This window comes from Ahaetulla prasina, chromosome 3 (assembly GCF_028640845.1).
Source record: "Ahaetulla prasina isolate Xishuangbanna chromosome 3, ASM2864084v1, whole genome shotgun sequence".
NCBI classification, from domain to species: domain Eukaryota; kingdom Metazoa; phylum Chordata; class Lepidosauria; order Squamata; family Colubridae; genus Ahaetulla; species Ahaetulla prasina.
The window spans coordinates 225,565,190-225,580,450 of record NC_080541.1 but is presented as its reverse complement, the minus strand read 5'-3'; the positions used below and the strand labels follow the sequence as shown (position 1 = coordinate 225,580,450).

Below are 15,261 nucleotides of genomic sequence, written 5' to 3'. Positions count from 1 at the left end.
TGCCAAAAAGTTCCAACAGATTAAGACTTCAGCTCACTTCGACACGGTTCAGCTAATTTGCTTCCCGTGGAACTGAGAGCAGTCCCAAAGCTCCTTATATAACCTGTGAGGTGGGGCTCCTGCCCTACCCTTCCCTTTGATGACGCCGCCTCTCTAATCTTCTGAAGTACGGGTCGATCCAGGCTTGATTAGTATGATTATCAGCTGCGTCTGAAGGCGTAGCCTGAGGAAGGGAGGAATCAGGGGATGTCGGCCTCATTATGTCCTCCGACTGGCCTGGTTCTGGCTCCTGGAGCCGGGCCAAAGGAATCGGTGCTTCTGAGGTAAGCCTTACCGGCCCTTCCCCCTCACTCTCGGAGTCACTTTCAGGCATGGGGCCAGGTTCGGGGTCTGGAGCCACAACACATCTGGATGGTTTTATTAGGCTTGGAAGCTCAACTGAGCTGGGCTTGGTTAATCTTTGAATAGGAGACCACAAGGAAATCCAAGGACCAGAAGCTTTCATTTCCCATAAGCCTTAGCAAAAGTCAAGTTAGCTGGAAAATGGCAAAAACAGGGGGAAATTGTTTTGGGATGTGAATGTGAAGTCATGGTATCCTCTTGAATTGAATTCGTATTCCAGTGTTACTTTTCTGGACCACGATAACGAAATTCACTCAATATACACTAAGAGATTAATCTGTCCAGGGATTAATTTTGCCTCTTTTATGTTTATTTAGGAAAGATGAGAGCAAGCTGCCTTCCCAGGATGATGAACAGGTGTTGTGTGAAGAGCCTGTGAGTGCAGTTCTTCTCCTATTACATTCTCTGGGTATTCATGAGGACTAGAACTCTCATTAGTCAAATGCCCACCCCCTTTGATGCCTGCTGGCCTCCGTCCCTGTGCCTGATTTTAGGTGTGAGAGACAAAGAAAGGTCTTCGGAAAGCGAAAATACACCACGTGAGCTTGATCCAGAGGTTTAAAAAATAAAAAAAAGGGAGGGGGATGCAGCATTGTTTGACATAAGGTCTCCTGCCTGAGCAGGGATTGGACTAGAAGACCTCCAGGGTCCCTTCCAATTCTGTTATTCTGTACTGGTATATGTATGCTCATTCATTCATTCACCTATGATCTATCTATTGTATATCATATCTCTCTCTCTCTCTCTCTCCATCCATCCATCTCTCTCGCTATTTCTCTCTCTCTCTCCATCTATCTATCTATCTATCTATCTATCTATCTATCTATCTATCTATCTCCATCCATCCATCTCTCTCTCTTCATCCATCCATCCATCTCTCTCTCTCTCCATCTATCCATCTCTCTCTCCATCCATCCATCCATCCATCCATCTCTTTCTCTCTCTATCCATTCATCCATCCATCCATCCATCCATCCATCATATCTATCTATCTATCTATCTATCTATCTATCTATCTATCTATCTATCTATCTATCTATCTATCTATCTCCATCCATCCCTCTCTCTCTCTCCATCCATCCATCCACCCTCTCTCCATCCATCCATCCATCCATCCATCCATCCACCCATCCATCTCTTTCTCTCTATCCATCCATCCACCCATCCATCCATCTTTCTCTCCATCCATCCATCCATCCATCCATCATATCTATCTATCTATCTATCTATCTATCTATCTATCTATCTATCTATCTATCTATCTATCTATCTGTCATCTATCTATCCATCCATCCATTCCCTCCCCTCTCTATCCATCCATCCATCCAGCCAGCCAGCCAGCCATCCATCCATCCCTCTCCCTCTCTCTCTCTCTCTCCATCTATCCATCCATCATCAATCTATCATCTTTATCCACATCTCAGCTCTAAGTACAGTACAGAAGATGCTAGATTAGAAACAGAGAGATCTGGGTTCTAATCCTCCCATAGGCATAGAAGCTAACCCTAGAGAAATTTGCGCCAGCCTCTCTCTCTCTCTCTCTCTCTGGCCAGCCTACCTTACTGGGCTGTTGTTGCAGAGGAACGTAGGAGGGGAAAGGCACCCGAGAGGACAGGTGTGTACTGAATTCCAGGCCCAGAAAGATTCCCCTTGAAGTTCCTGCTTCTGAACCTTGTCTCACCGCCTTTCCTTGTCGTTTTGCAGGCTGTGCCAGGACCGATGGCACCCTTGGCATTCGGAGGCTCGCTGCCCAATCTGCAGCACGGCGGTGGGAGAGATCCAGGGGACGCAAGTAAGCGGCAAGAGGTTTCCTCATCAGAACTGGGGAGAGGGAGGCCCCTTGGCATTTGGAAATGGAAGTATGGAGCTCCCCAACTTTCCCATGACATCATAATCCTCTTTTAACGACCCCATAATCCCTTGCGGGGTGGAGTCTGGATCAGTGGTGGGATTCAAATAATTTAACAACCTGGGTGGGCGTGGCCTGGGTGGGCGTGGCCAGGGGGTGTGACAGACAGCACTGGGTCTCCTGCACCCCAGTGGTGGGTTTCAATTTTTTTTTACTACGGGTTCTGTGGGTGTGGCTTGGTGGGCGTGGCTTGGTGGGCGTGGCAGGGGAAGGATACTGTAAAATCTCCATTCCCACCCCACTCCAGGGAAAGGTTACTGCAAAATCCCCATTTCCTCCCAATCAACTGGGACTCGGGGAGGCAGAGAATAGACGGGGGCTGGGCCAGTCAGTAATTTTACTACTACTCAAAATTTCTGCTACCGGTTCTCCAGAACTGATCAGAACCTGCTGAAACTCACGTCTGCTGCACCCTCTCCCTCCCCCGGGAGCAAAAACTGGCCATGGGGGGGGGGGAATGCGCAGCCCCCCCCATGTCCTATTCAGGCCTAGGAGGCCTCCTTGAAGCCTCCTGGGAGCAAAAATGGGCCATGGGGAGGCACTGCACCCCCCCACGCCTCGTTTTAGTAGGCCTCCCTGCACTTACCTGAGAGCCAAAACGGGGTGTGTGGGGACTCCTGGAAGAGGCAGAGAGGGGAGGGGCCAGCCAGCAATTTAACTACCGGTTCGCCAGAACCAACTTGAACCGGCTGAATCCCATCACTGAGTCTGGGTAACTGAATGAAGCTGAGTGTTTACGGGCCGGATGCCCTTCCTGTTGCCAGTGCGGAGTTTTGTTCAGCAGATACATTCTCAGTGTGCCCAGAGAGAGAAATGTCTACCTCTACCTAGGATCGAACTCACAGCCTCCTGATTGTGAGGCGAGAGAGCTCCACCTCTAGGCCACCCGCATCACTCCAACCTTTTCATGCAATGGGATCCCCCAATCTCACAGGTAGTCCTCAGTGCATGGCCAAAACTGGAATCTGAATTTCTCTCACTGAGCAAGGCCGTTGTTAAGCGAATCACACCCAAGGTTGTGTACAACCTTTCGGCCAGGGTTGTTCAGAAAAATCGCTGCAGTTGTTGAGCGCCTCGTGCCGCCGTTAAGTGAATCTGGCTTCCCCCATTCGCTTTGCTTATCGGAGGCCATCTGAGAAGGTTCACGAATGAGGAACACTTGAACTCGGGGCGCTGCAACCGCCATCAATACACGCGGTTGCCAAGCGTTTGAATTTTCCTCATGTGACTGCAAGGGTCATAAGTGCGAGGACCGGTCACCTTTTTCTGTGCCATTGTACCTTTCAACAGTGATTAAACAGACGATTGTTAAGTTGAGAACTTTTTCTATTGTGCTAGTGGGGGGGAGGGGCAGGTGAGAACGAGAAAATTTTTTTTAAAAAACTTTGTTATATTTCTTTAAGTTTTCTGAGTTTCCTGTCTCTGTGGGCTACACGAGTGTGAGGGGGTGAGCTTTGTTTTTCAAAACTCAGTCAGGTTTCGGTTAATTGTTGTGGGTTTCCTGTCTCAACAGCCAGTCATCGTAGGATTAGGGCTCTAGAAAAAAAACAGGTTGCTGAACCTCAGCATTTAAGGCACCCCAAGACCCATTTTAGGAACCCCAAAAGTCCTTGTCCTAAACCAGGAGCCACAAAAGTTGGCAACTTTTAAGACTTGGGATTTCAACTCCCAGAATTCTGGGAGTTGGTCGGCTGAGGAATTCTGGGAGTTGAAGTCCCAAGTCTTAAAGTGGCCGGCTGTGAAATTCTGGGAGTTGAAGTCCCAAGTCTTAAAGTGGCCGGCTGAGGAATTCTGGGACCTGAAGTCCCAAGTCTTAAAGTGGCCGGCTGAGGAATTCTGGGAGTTGAAGTCCAAAGTCTTAAAGTGGCCAGCTGAGGAATTCTGAGAGTTGAAGTCCCAAGTCTTAAAGTGGCCGGCTGTGGAATTCTGGGAGTTGAAGTCCAAAGTCTTAAAGTGGCCAGCTGAGGAATTCTGGGAGTTGAAGTCCCAAGTCTTAAAGTGGCCGGCTGTGGAATTCTGGGAGTTGAAGTCCCAAGTCTTAAAGTGGCCGGCTGTGGAATTCTGGGAGCTGAAGTCCCAAGTCTTAAAGTGGCCGGCTGTGGAATTCTGGGAGTTGAAGTCCCAAGTCTTAATGTGGCCGGCTGAGGAATTCGGGGAGTTGAGGTTGCGAGAATTTCTATATCCAAATATATTTTATTCTTTAGTTTATAATGTCTCCATCTTCCCTTAAAAAAAAAATTAACCGTGGAGAAAAATCTTTTACTCAAACTTCCTCAAACCCCCAAATAAGTTACTCAGGCCTAATCCGCATATCAAAGGAGAAGGTCTATAAACACAGACAGAGTTAGTTAAATTAGGTCTCCCAGTGAATTGCGTTTTCACATGACTAAACATCATAGATGACACATACCTACATGCTCCCACACCTCTCAAGTATCGCCCTAAAAAATCAGACCTTGTCCACACCCAGGACAAGCTCCCTTATAAAACTGTGCCGCTGCCCCCCCGTTTGTCTTCAGCTGCCGCTAAAGGCAAAGATTTTGTTTTTTAGGAATAATTACAGGTAGTCCTCGACTTACAGCAGTTCACTTAGTGACCGTTCAAAGTTACAACGGCACTGAAACAGTTATAACCTTTCCAACATTCTTCATGGTGATCATGTGATCAAAATTCAGACGCTTGGCAACGGGTTCCTACTTACGACCGTTGCTGCGTTCCCAAGGTCACGTGGTCCCCTTTTGCGACCTTCTGACCACTCAAGCCAGATTCACTTAACAACCAGGTTACTAACTTATCACCTGCGGGGATACACTTAACAACCGGGGCACGAAAGTTGGTAAAAAGACACAAAATTCACTTAAGAAATGTCTCACTTAACAACAGAAATCTGGGCCTCGATTGTGGTCGTACGTCGAGGGCTACCTGTATTTCTGTTTTCCTCATAACTGTCCGGATCATCATTTTTTATTTATTCTTGCGCAATCCCGGCTCGAGTTGGAACCCCAAATTAATTTTTCTGACAAAAAGTCCACAAATCTTAAAGCTATCGTGTCTGGAGACGCCTGTCCTAAAACCACCGGGGTTGACCCTGAAGCTGACCTGACCGAAGCCATTTTGAAGCTTCAGTGTTGCCACTGAGGGATGGGGAGCGGGGGGACGGAATAGAGATAGCTGGGATTTTGTGGTCAAAACAAAATGCTTTCTCGTGGGAACCAAGAACATTCTAACACCTAGCCAGAGAGAGGAGGAGCAACATTACCAAGCAACCAGATTTGGTTGGCCCATGTGACTGACTTGTTTGGGGAAGTGGGGGGGGGGACTTTCACTTTTAATTAGGTGAAAACCACGGGAAACTTTCACCAGAACTGTGCCAATATGATATATCCAATAACTGTCTGGTTCGGTTCTGCAACCCAACAAGAAAGACTTATCATGTATGTATGTATCCTAATATCCAAGCGAAATGTTGGAGGTGTGACTGTGATGACGCTACATATTTTCATATTTGGTGGACTTGCAAGAAAATTAAGGCCTTTTGGATAAGAATTTGGTGGATTATTCAAAATGTACTGAAGAAGAAGATAAAGTTCCTGCCACAATTTTTCCTTTTGGGAATCATAACGGATTGTACAGGGATTGAGACTAAATTGATTCTGAACTTAATAACAGCAGCAAGACTGTTGATTGGACAATACTGGAAGAAAGAAGAGATACCTACAATAGAAGAATGGATATTGAAAGTTATTAATTTGGCTGAGATGGCTAAAATCTCAGCGTTTTTAAAAGACAATACGCAGGAAAGATATTTAATTGAATGGAAAAAATGGATTGATTATCTACAAAACAGATATCAGATTAAGAAATATCAGATTGCCTTTGAGTAATTAGAAAGTTATTTTATGTAATGGGGAGGGGGTTGGGAGACGAAAAGCTTTGGATGTGGTTATTTGGATTGGAAGGGAAAATTTTATTCTATGTTTGGTTTATGTATAACTTTACCTTGTGATTGACCCGGGAAGCCGGGGGGTGGGGGAGGGAGGGGGGTGTTTTGTTTTTTTTTTGGGAGGGAGGGGGAAAAAAGGGGGGAAAATGTTTTTGTTTTTTTAAAACTCTTTCAATAAAAAAAAAAAGAACAGTTTTTTCCCGAAGGCCATCACTCTGCTAAACAAATAATTCCCTCAACACTGTCAGACTATTTACTGAATCTGCACTACTATTAATCGTTTCATAGCTCCCATCACCAATCTCTTTCCACTTAGGACTGTATGACTATAACTTGTTGCTGGCAATCCTTATGATTTACATTGATATATTGACCATCAATTGTGTTGTAAATGTTGCACCTTGATGAACGTATCTTTTCTTTTATGTACACTGAGAGCATCTGCACCAAGACAAATTCCTTGTGTGTCCAATCACACTTGGCCAATAAAAAATTCTATTCTATTCTATTCTATTCTATTCTATTCTATTCTATTCTATTCTATTCTATTCTATTCTATTCTATAAAACGATTCTTTTGAGGAATCTACTGGCCTTGGAGTTTTGCTTGCTGTGGGTGTGTTACTTGGAACATTGACAATCGGTGTGTTTCCCTCTGCAGACACCATACCAGCCCTATTGACTCTTCCTCGCCCGCCGAACAAAGACGGCAACACGGTGGGTAGCTGCAGCTTCCTCATCCTCCCTCAGAGGGACCTGCCCAACGTCCCGTCTTCTCCAGACATGACCTACTCCAACCTCAGCTTCCCGAAACGAGGCGAGGTGACGCTGTGCGAATCCCAGAGAGTGGAGGGAGAAGAAAGCCAGAAGGTCCATCCTGTGGCAGATAAGATAACGGAGGACATCCCAGGCCACGAGGCCCAGGCAGGTGGACCCAGCTACGCGTGTGTTGTGAAGAAGAAGAAGACGACGACGACCGATGACAAACAAACCTGGGTGGAAATGGATAAACCTCGAGAGATGCCTCTTCTCACCAGCCCGGCGTTATCTCCACCAACAAAAGAGGTAGGAGAAGTTTTTAAGTGGCCTTCAAGAGAAACGGTCTTGTCCTGTTCAACAAGGGCCTCTGGTGGCTCAGACTGCTAAGACAGTCTGTTATTAACAGCAGCTGCTTGCAATTACTGCAGGTTCAAGTCCCACCAGGCCCAAGGTTGACTCAGCCTTCCATCCTTTATAAGGTAGGTAAAATGAGGACCCAGATTGTTGGGGGCAATAAAGTTGAATTTGTATATAATATACAAATGGATGAAGACTATTGCTTGACATAGTGTAAGCCGCCCTGAGTCTTTGGAGAAGGGCGGGATATAAATGCAAATTAAAAAAAAACAAAAAACAAGGGAGACATGATAGCAGTCTCACAATATCTCAGGGGCTGCCACAAAGAAGAGGGAGTCAAACTATTCCCCAAAGCACCTGAGGGTAGAACAAGAAGCAATGGGTGGAAACTAATCAAGGAAAGAAGCAACTTAGAACTAAGGAGAAATTTCCTGACAGTTAGAACAATTAATAAGTGGAACGACTTGCCTGCAGAAGTTGTGAATGCTCCAACACTGGAAATTTTTAAGAAAATGTTGGATAACCATCTGTCTGAGATGGTGTAGGGTTTCCTGCCTGGGCAGGGGGTTGGACTAGAAGGCCTCCAAGGTCCCTTCCAACTCTGTTGTTATTATTATTAAGAAAGGTGGCTTCCATTGTTAGATCTCCCCCTCCCTCCCCCTCCCTCTATGAGTATAGATAGTCCTTCACTTACAACCATTCTTTAAATTCTTGGAAAATTTATTGATTGATTTATTAAAGGTACAGGCAGTTCTCGGCCTTGGTTCGGCTACCAACTGTGGTCGTAAGTTGAGAGCACACTGGCTGGGGAATTCTGAGTGTTGAACATAACTTAAAAGTTGCCAAGGTTGAGAAACTTTGAAATAACGCCTGACCCCGTACCACAGATGTCAAGCTTAGCTGATTTATCTGTTTTGAATTCTGGAGAGCACCCCAAAGCTCCATCAAGGCTTCACCCAGATAAATAGAACAGAATATTGTAATGTCCTTCCTGTTAAAGACTACTTCAGCTTTAATTGCAATAATACAAGAGCAACCAATAGATTTAAACTTAATGTTAACCGCTTTAATCTAGATTGCCGAAAATATGACCTCTGTAACAGATTCATCAGTGCTTGGAATACTTTACCTGACTCTGTGGTCTCTTCCCATAATCTAAAAGCTTTAACCAAAAACTTTCTACTATTGACCTCACCCCATTCCTAAAAGGACCATAAGGGGCGTGCATAAGAGCACAAACGTGCCTACCGTTCCTGTCCTATTGTTTTTCTTTTCTTCTTCCTATATATATATATATATGCTTATACTTCCTTATATTTCCTCATATATATGTTTATATACTATATAATCTTTTTGTGTGATGCTTATATATATTGTTGTGACAAAATAAATAAGTAAATAAATAAAAATAAATAAATAGAATATCAGAGTTGAAAAAGGGACCTTGGAGGTCTTCTAGTCCAACCCCTTGCTCAAACAGAAGAGCCTGTATCATTCCGGTCAAGTGCCTGTCCAATCTCTTCTTAAAAACCTTCAGTGATGGAGCACCCACAACTTCTGGTGGCAAGCTGTTCCACTGATTAACTGTTTTCACTGTCAGGAAATTTCTCCTTAGTTCTAGGTTGCTTCTCTCCTGGATGAGTTTCCATCCATTGCTTTTTGTTCTGCCTTCAGGTGCTTTGGAGAATAGTTTGGGGGCCCCCCGTCTTCTTTGTGGCAGCCCCTCAGATTTTGCAAGACCCCTATGTATTCTCCTTCATCTTAGTTTGTTAACTATTTGCCTGTTTCTTCCTGGAGATGAGTTGAAGGATTACAGATTCCTTGTGCTTGATTTTCTAGGGCAGGGGTCTCTAAAGTTGGCAACTTTAAGATTTGTGGACTACCATTCCCAGAATTCCCCAGTCAGACCAGCTGACTGGCTGAGGAATTCTGGAAGTTGAAATTCTGGACTTCAATTCCCAGAATTCCCTAGCAGGAACAGCTGAGTGGCTGAGGAATTCTGGAAGTTGAACTTGCGGACTTCAATTCCCAGAATTCCTCAGCCAGACCAGCTGAGGAATTTTGGAAGTTGAACTTCTGGACTTCAATTCCCAGAATTCCCCAGCCAGACCAGCTGACTGGCTGAGGAATTCTGGAAGTTGAACTTGCGGACTTCAATTCCCAGAATTCCCCAGCCAGACCAGCTGAGGAATTTTGGAAGTTGAACTTCTGGACTTCAATTCCCAGAATTCCCTAGCCCGAACAGCTGACTGGCTGAGGAATTCAGGAAGTTGAACTTACTGACTTCAATTCCCAGAAATCCTCAGCCAGACCAGCTGACTGGCTGAGGAATTCTGGAAGTTGAACTTGCAGACTTCAATTCCCAGAATTCCTCAGCCAGACCAGCTGACTGGCTGAGGAATTCTGGAAGTTGAAATTGCAGACTTCAGTTCCCAGAATTCCCCACTCAGACCAGCTGAAAATTCTGGAAGTTGAACTTGCGGACTTCAGTTCCCAGAATTCTGGGAGTTGAAGTCCACAAATCTTATTGTTGCCAAATTTGGAGACCCCTGTCCTAAAGCAGTGTTGAGATAACACCTCGGTGTAAAATTCTTCTTCAGGTCTGTAAAGCAGAACAAAAAGATTGAAGTAAGATGATAAGATGGCGGCGTTTCACTTAACGACAGAATTGACATTCCCGACTGTGGTCGCTAAATGAGGACTACCTCTCCGGCTGCTGCGGCCCCTAACAGCTCTTTCTTTTACAGATAGAAGAAATGTACTCGGTGGTGTGCAAAGAGAAAAAGAAGAAAAAAGCCCAGCGCTCTGAAGAGGCAGCCCCGCAAGCAAAGGGGAATCCAGTCAGTCAGGAATCCAATGGCATTGCAAGTTACCAGTCCTCATCGCTCCCCACCGCCACGGAGCCTTACTATGAGACCGTGCCGTGTGAACCCTGGACCAAGGTTGCAAGTCAGCCAGTAGCTGAACCGGCTTATGAGTCTGTGGATACTTACTGGAACAAGGTGAAGAAAAAGAAAACGAAGGCCCCGAAGAAGAAAATGGCGCCTGAAAACTTGTACGAAAGCATCGACCAAGTGACCATTTAGGGCCGACAAGGCTGAGAGAGAACGTCACAACTGGAAAGCTGACTCTTTCTGTGGCCTTTTCACGGTCCAAGGGCCCCGGTTCCAACCGATAAAGGGAAGTACAGATAGCCCTCAACTTACAACCAATCAATCAATCAGAATACAGGTAGTCCTCGACTTATGACCACAATTGGCCCAAAGTTAACGTTGCTAAGGGAGACATTTCTCCCGTGAGTTTTGCCCCGTGTTACGACCTTCCTTGCTGCAGTTGTTAAGTGAATCTGTTGTGTCTGCGCCCCCCGAGCCGGCCCTGCTGCCAGAAAGTGACTTGGAGCCGGGCCTGCTGTCAGAAAGTGACTTGGACAGTGAGGGGGAAGGGCCATCAGGACTTACCTTGGGAGCACCGGCTTCCCTGGCTCAGCTCCAGGAGCCAGAGGCAGGCCAGGTGGAGGAGATAATGAGGCCTCCGTCCCCTGACTCTTTCCCCCCCCCAGGCCACGCCTCCAGACCCAGCTGATGGCAATCAGGCCTGGCTGGACCCTAGGTTTCATAGGCAGGAGAGGCGGGAACAACAGAAGCAAGGGTGGGGCAGGCCTAGGAAATGCTGAGTCATGGAGCCACACCCCACAGGATATAAAAGGCAGCCAGAGTTGCTGTGTCTCTTTGTAACAGGCAAATCCACTGATTAAGAGCTGACGTTTGTTTCTGGGAGTCTCACCAGCGTCGTGGAAAATAACGGAGGCTCTTGGCAGACGCTGGCTATTCTGCTGCCAGAGCTGATAGTGCCGGCTAATTAAGCCATCACTCGGACGGAGGCGAGGGAGGACAGAACAGAATCGCTGCAGTTGTTAAGTGAGAAACATGGTCATTAAGTGAATCCATTGATTTTGCTTGTCAGAAGGTCGCAAAAGGGGATCACGTGACCCCAGGACACTGCAACCCGTCATAAATAAGAGTCAGTTGCCAAGCATCCTCACGTAACCGTGAAGATGCTGCGACGGTCGTAAGTGTGAAACATGGACAGAAGTCACTGTTTTCAATGCCAATGCAACTTCGAACACTAAATGAACTGTTGTAAGTCAAGGGCTGCCTGCAACTCACTTATCGACTGCCTTGCTTAGCAACGGAAATTGTGACCCCGATTGTGGTCTTAGATCAAGGACGATCTGTGACCAGACCTGAGAACAGTTATGCGCTTCTGCTATGCGGCCCACATGTATATTTGCCCTCCTTTTGGTAGCCTCTGTGATTTGGGCAGCCACTCGCCCCATCTCGGACTAGCCCTCCTTGTAGCTGCTGGATGGGGAGGATGGGGAGTGTGGTCCAAATGCCTTTAGAAGGCGCCAGCTCAGACAGGTTGCTCCAAAACCTTTTGCTATGTCCGCTTTGACAAATGTTTTCTTCTATAAAGGAATCTGCACTTCCCCGCCATCGTGTGTATTTGTTGTGGTGTCGCGGTGGTTAGAATGCAGCATTGCAGGTGAACTCCGCCCACAGCTAGCAGTTCAACCCTGACCGTCTTAAGGTTGACTCATCCTTCCATCCTTCCATGGTCGGTAAAATGAGGACCCAGATTATTGGGGGTAATATGATGACTCTGTAAACTGCTTAGAGAGGGCTGGAAAGACTGTGAAGCGGTATATAGGTCTAAGTGTTATTGCTATTCTGTCTGTCTGTCTGTCTGTCTGTCTGTCTGTCTGTCTGTCTGTCTCTATCCATATCTATCTATCTAGTTAGCTAGCTAGCTATCATCTATCTATCTCCATCCATCCATTATCTATCTATCTATCTATCTATCTATCTATCTATCTATCTATCTATCTATCTATCTATCATCTATCTATCTCTCCATCCATCCATTATCTATCTATCTATCTATCTATCTACCTACCTACCTACCTACCTACCTATCTATCTCCATCCATCTATCTATCTATTTATCTATCTATCATTTCCATCCATCCATCCATCCATCCATCCATCCCTCTATCTATCTGTCTGTCTATCTATCTATCTATCTATCTATCTATCGATCTATCTATCTATCTATCTATCATTTCCCTCCCTCCCTCCCTCCCTCCATCCATCCATCCATCCATCCATCCATCCATCCATCTATCTATCTATCTATCTATCTATCTATCTATCTATCTACCTACCTACCTATCTATCTATCTCCATCCATCTATCTATCTATTTATCTATCTATCATTTCCATCCATCCATCCATCCATCCATCCATCCATCCATCCATCCATCCATCCATCCATCTATCTATCTATCTATCTATCTATCTATCTATCTATCTATCTATCTATCTATCTATCTATCATTTCCCTCCCTCCCTCCCTCCGTCTATCTATCTATCTATCTATCTATCTATCTATCTATCTATCTATCTATCTATCTATCTATCTATCTATCTATCTATCTATCTCCATCCATCCCTATCTATCTATCTATCTATCTATCTATCTATCTATCTATCTATCTATCTATCTATCTATCTATCTTAATCTACCTATTACAATGCAATATTGCAGTCTAATTCAGCTCACCGACAGCAGTTCGATTTTCACTGCCTCCAGGCTGACTCAGCCTTCCATCCTTCCAAGGTGGGTAAAATGAGGACCCAGATTGTTGGGGGCAAATAGGCTGACTCTGTATACCGTTTAGAGAGGGCTGGAAAGCACCGTGATGCGGTATATAAGTCTTACTGTAAGTGCTGTTGCTGTTTTCTCAAATAAATATTGAATGACAGACTGATGGAAAACCCAGCGAGGGTTGGAGTGGGAAGGCCGGAGATGCAGCCAGCTGAAAAGCTGAACCATCATTTGGGGGATGAAAGGGGAGGAGAGTGTTAGGTTCAAATACCACCAACGTGGGTGCCAAATGAAAGTCCCGGTGCTGGAAAGTTTGCAGGCAGAGATGTGATAACCTGCACAGCTATAACAGTATTTTTGGCATGGGTGTTTCCAGCAACACTGTGCAGTTACCACTATCTGAAAAAGGACACCCAGGAATTCAAAGGCTGAAGAGGCCACCAAGCTCTTCAGCTGCCAAAAAAGCCAACACAGTTCTGCGCTGCATAAACAGAGGGATAGAATCAAGATCAGGTGAAGTGTGAATATCACTTTATAATGCCTTGGTAAGGCCACACTTGAAATACTGCATCCAGTTTTGGTCGCCACGATGTGAAAAAGATGTGGAGACTCTAGAAAGAGTGCAGAGAAGAGCAACAAAGATGATTAGGGGACTGGAGGCTAAAACATATGAAGAACGGTTGCAGGAACTCGGTATGTCTAGTTTAATGAAGAGAAGGACTAGGGGAGACATGATAGCAGTCTTCCAGTATCTCAGGGGTTGCCACAAAGAAGAGGGAGTCAAGCTATTCTCCAAAGCACCTGAGGGTAGAACAAGAAGCAATGGGTGGAAATTAATCAAGGAGAGAAGCACCTTAGAACTGAGGAGAAATTTCCTGACAGTTAGCACAATCAATAAGTGGAACGACTTGCCTGCAGAAGTTGTGAATCTTCCAACACTGGAAATTTTTAAGAAAATGTTGGCTAGCCATTTATCTGAAATGGTGTAGAGTTTCCTGCCTGCCTTCAAGGTCCCTTCCAACTCTGTTATTATGTTATGTTAACTAGACTTAGGAAGATGGTCCTTGAGTTATAACAGTTTATTCGCTGACGGTTCGAAGTTACAACGGCCCTGAAAAAAAATGACTTATGACGATTTTTCACACACTTACAACCGTTGTAGCACCCCCATGGGCACGTGATCAAAATTCAGACGGTTGGCAACTGACTCACATTTATGACGGTTGTAGCGTTCCAGGGTCACGTGATCCCCGTTTTGCGACCTTCTGACTTGCAAAGACAAAGGGGAAGCCAGGTTCACTTAACAAAACCGTGTTACTAACAACTGCAGTGATCAACTTAACAACCGTAATAAGAAAGGTCATAAAATGGAGCACAGCTCACTTAAGAATCGTCTTGCTTAGCAACAGAAGTTTTGGGCTCAATTGCGGTCGTAAGTCGAGGACTATTTGAATTTCTCTCATTAACATAGCTGCACATCTCACCAAAGGCAGTTCTAGGCAGCGTAAAACCAAAATAAAGATAAAGGTAAAAGATAAATAGAATAGAATAGAATAGAATAGAATTTTATTGGCCAAGTGTGATTGGACACACAAGGAATTTGTCTTGGTGCATATGCTCTCAGTGTACATAAAAGAAAAGATACGTTCATCAAGGTACAACATTTACAACACAATTGATGATCAATATATCAATATAAATCATAAGGATTGCCAGCAACAAGTTATAGTCATACAGTCATAAGTGGAAAGAGATTGGTGATGGGAACTATGAAACGATTAATAGTAGTGCAGATTCAGTAAATAGTCTGACAGTGTTGAGGGAATTATTTGTTTAGCAGAGTGATGGCCTTCGGGAAAAAACTGTTCTTGTGTCTAGTTGTTCTGGTGTGCAGTGCTCTATAGCGTCGTTTTGAGGGTAGGAGTTGAAACAGTTTATGTCCAGGATGCGAGGGATCTGCAAATATTTTCACGGCTCTCTTCTTGATTCGTGCAGTATACAGGTCCTCAATGGAAGGCAAGTTGGTAGCAATTATTTTTTCTGCAGTTCTAATTATCCTCTGAAGTCTGTGTTTTTCTTGTAAAGATAAAACATTGACTAAATACATGTAATCTTTGAGAACGGTGTGTATTGAATTATAATCCTAAAAATTAAGGAGAAAAGAATGTACTCATTACTCAGAGCTATCAATTGAGGGTGTCTGGGCCCCCCTGGTGGTAGTTAG

General features: G+C 45.0%; 1 protein-coding gene across 3 annotated transcripts in view; it reads left to right on the top strand.

Annotated features, from left to right (window-relative positions):
- LOC131194888 (uncharacterized) overlaps window positions 1-12,299 on the top strand; it is a 28,627-nt gene extending 16,328 nt beyond the window's left edge. For 2 of the 3 annotated variants that reach the window (XM_058176450.1, XM_058176449.1), the window contains exons 3-6: window positions 720-777; window positions 2,107-2,194; window positions 6,915-7,318; window positions 10,117-12,298. In XM_058176450.1, coding sequence (XP_058032433.1) covers window positions 720-777; window positions 2,107-2,194; window positions 6,915-7,318; window positions 10,117-10,455 — 889 coding nt within the window. In that variant the 3' untranslated portion in view covers window positions 10,456-12,298. Of the gene's footprint in view, window positions 1-719; window positions 778-2,106; window positions 2,195-6,914; window positions 7,319-10,116 lie in introns of all 3 variants that reach the window. The other variant, XM_058176451.1, reaches the window with a different exon arrangement.
- Window positions 12,300-15,261: the final 2,962 nt, after the last annotated feature.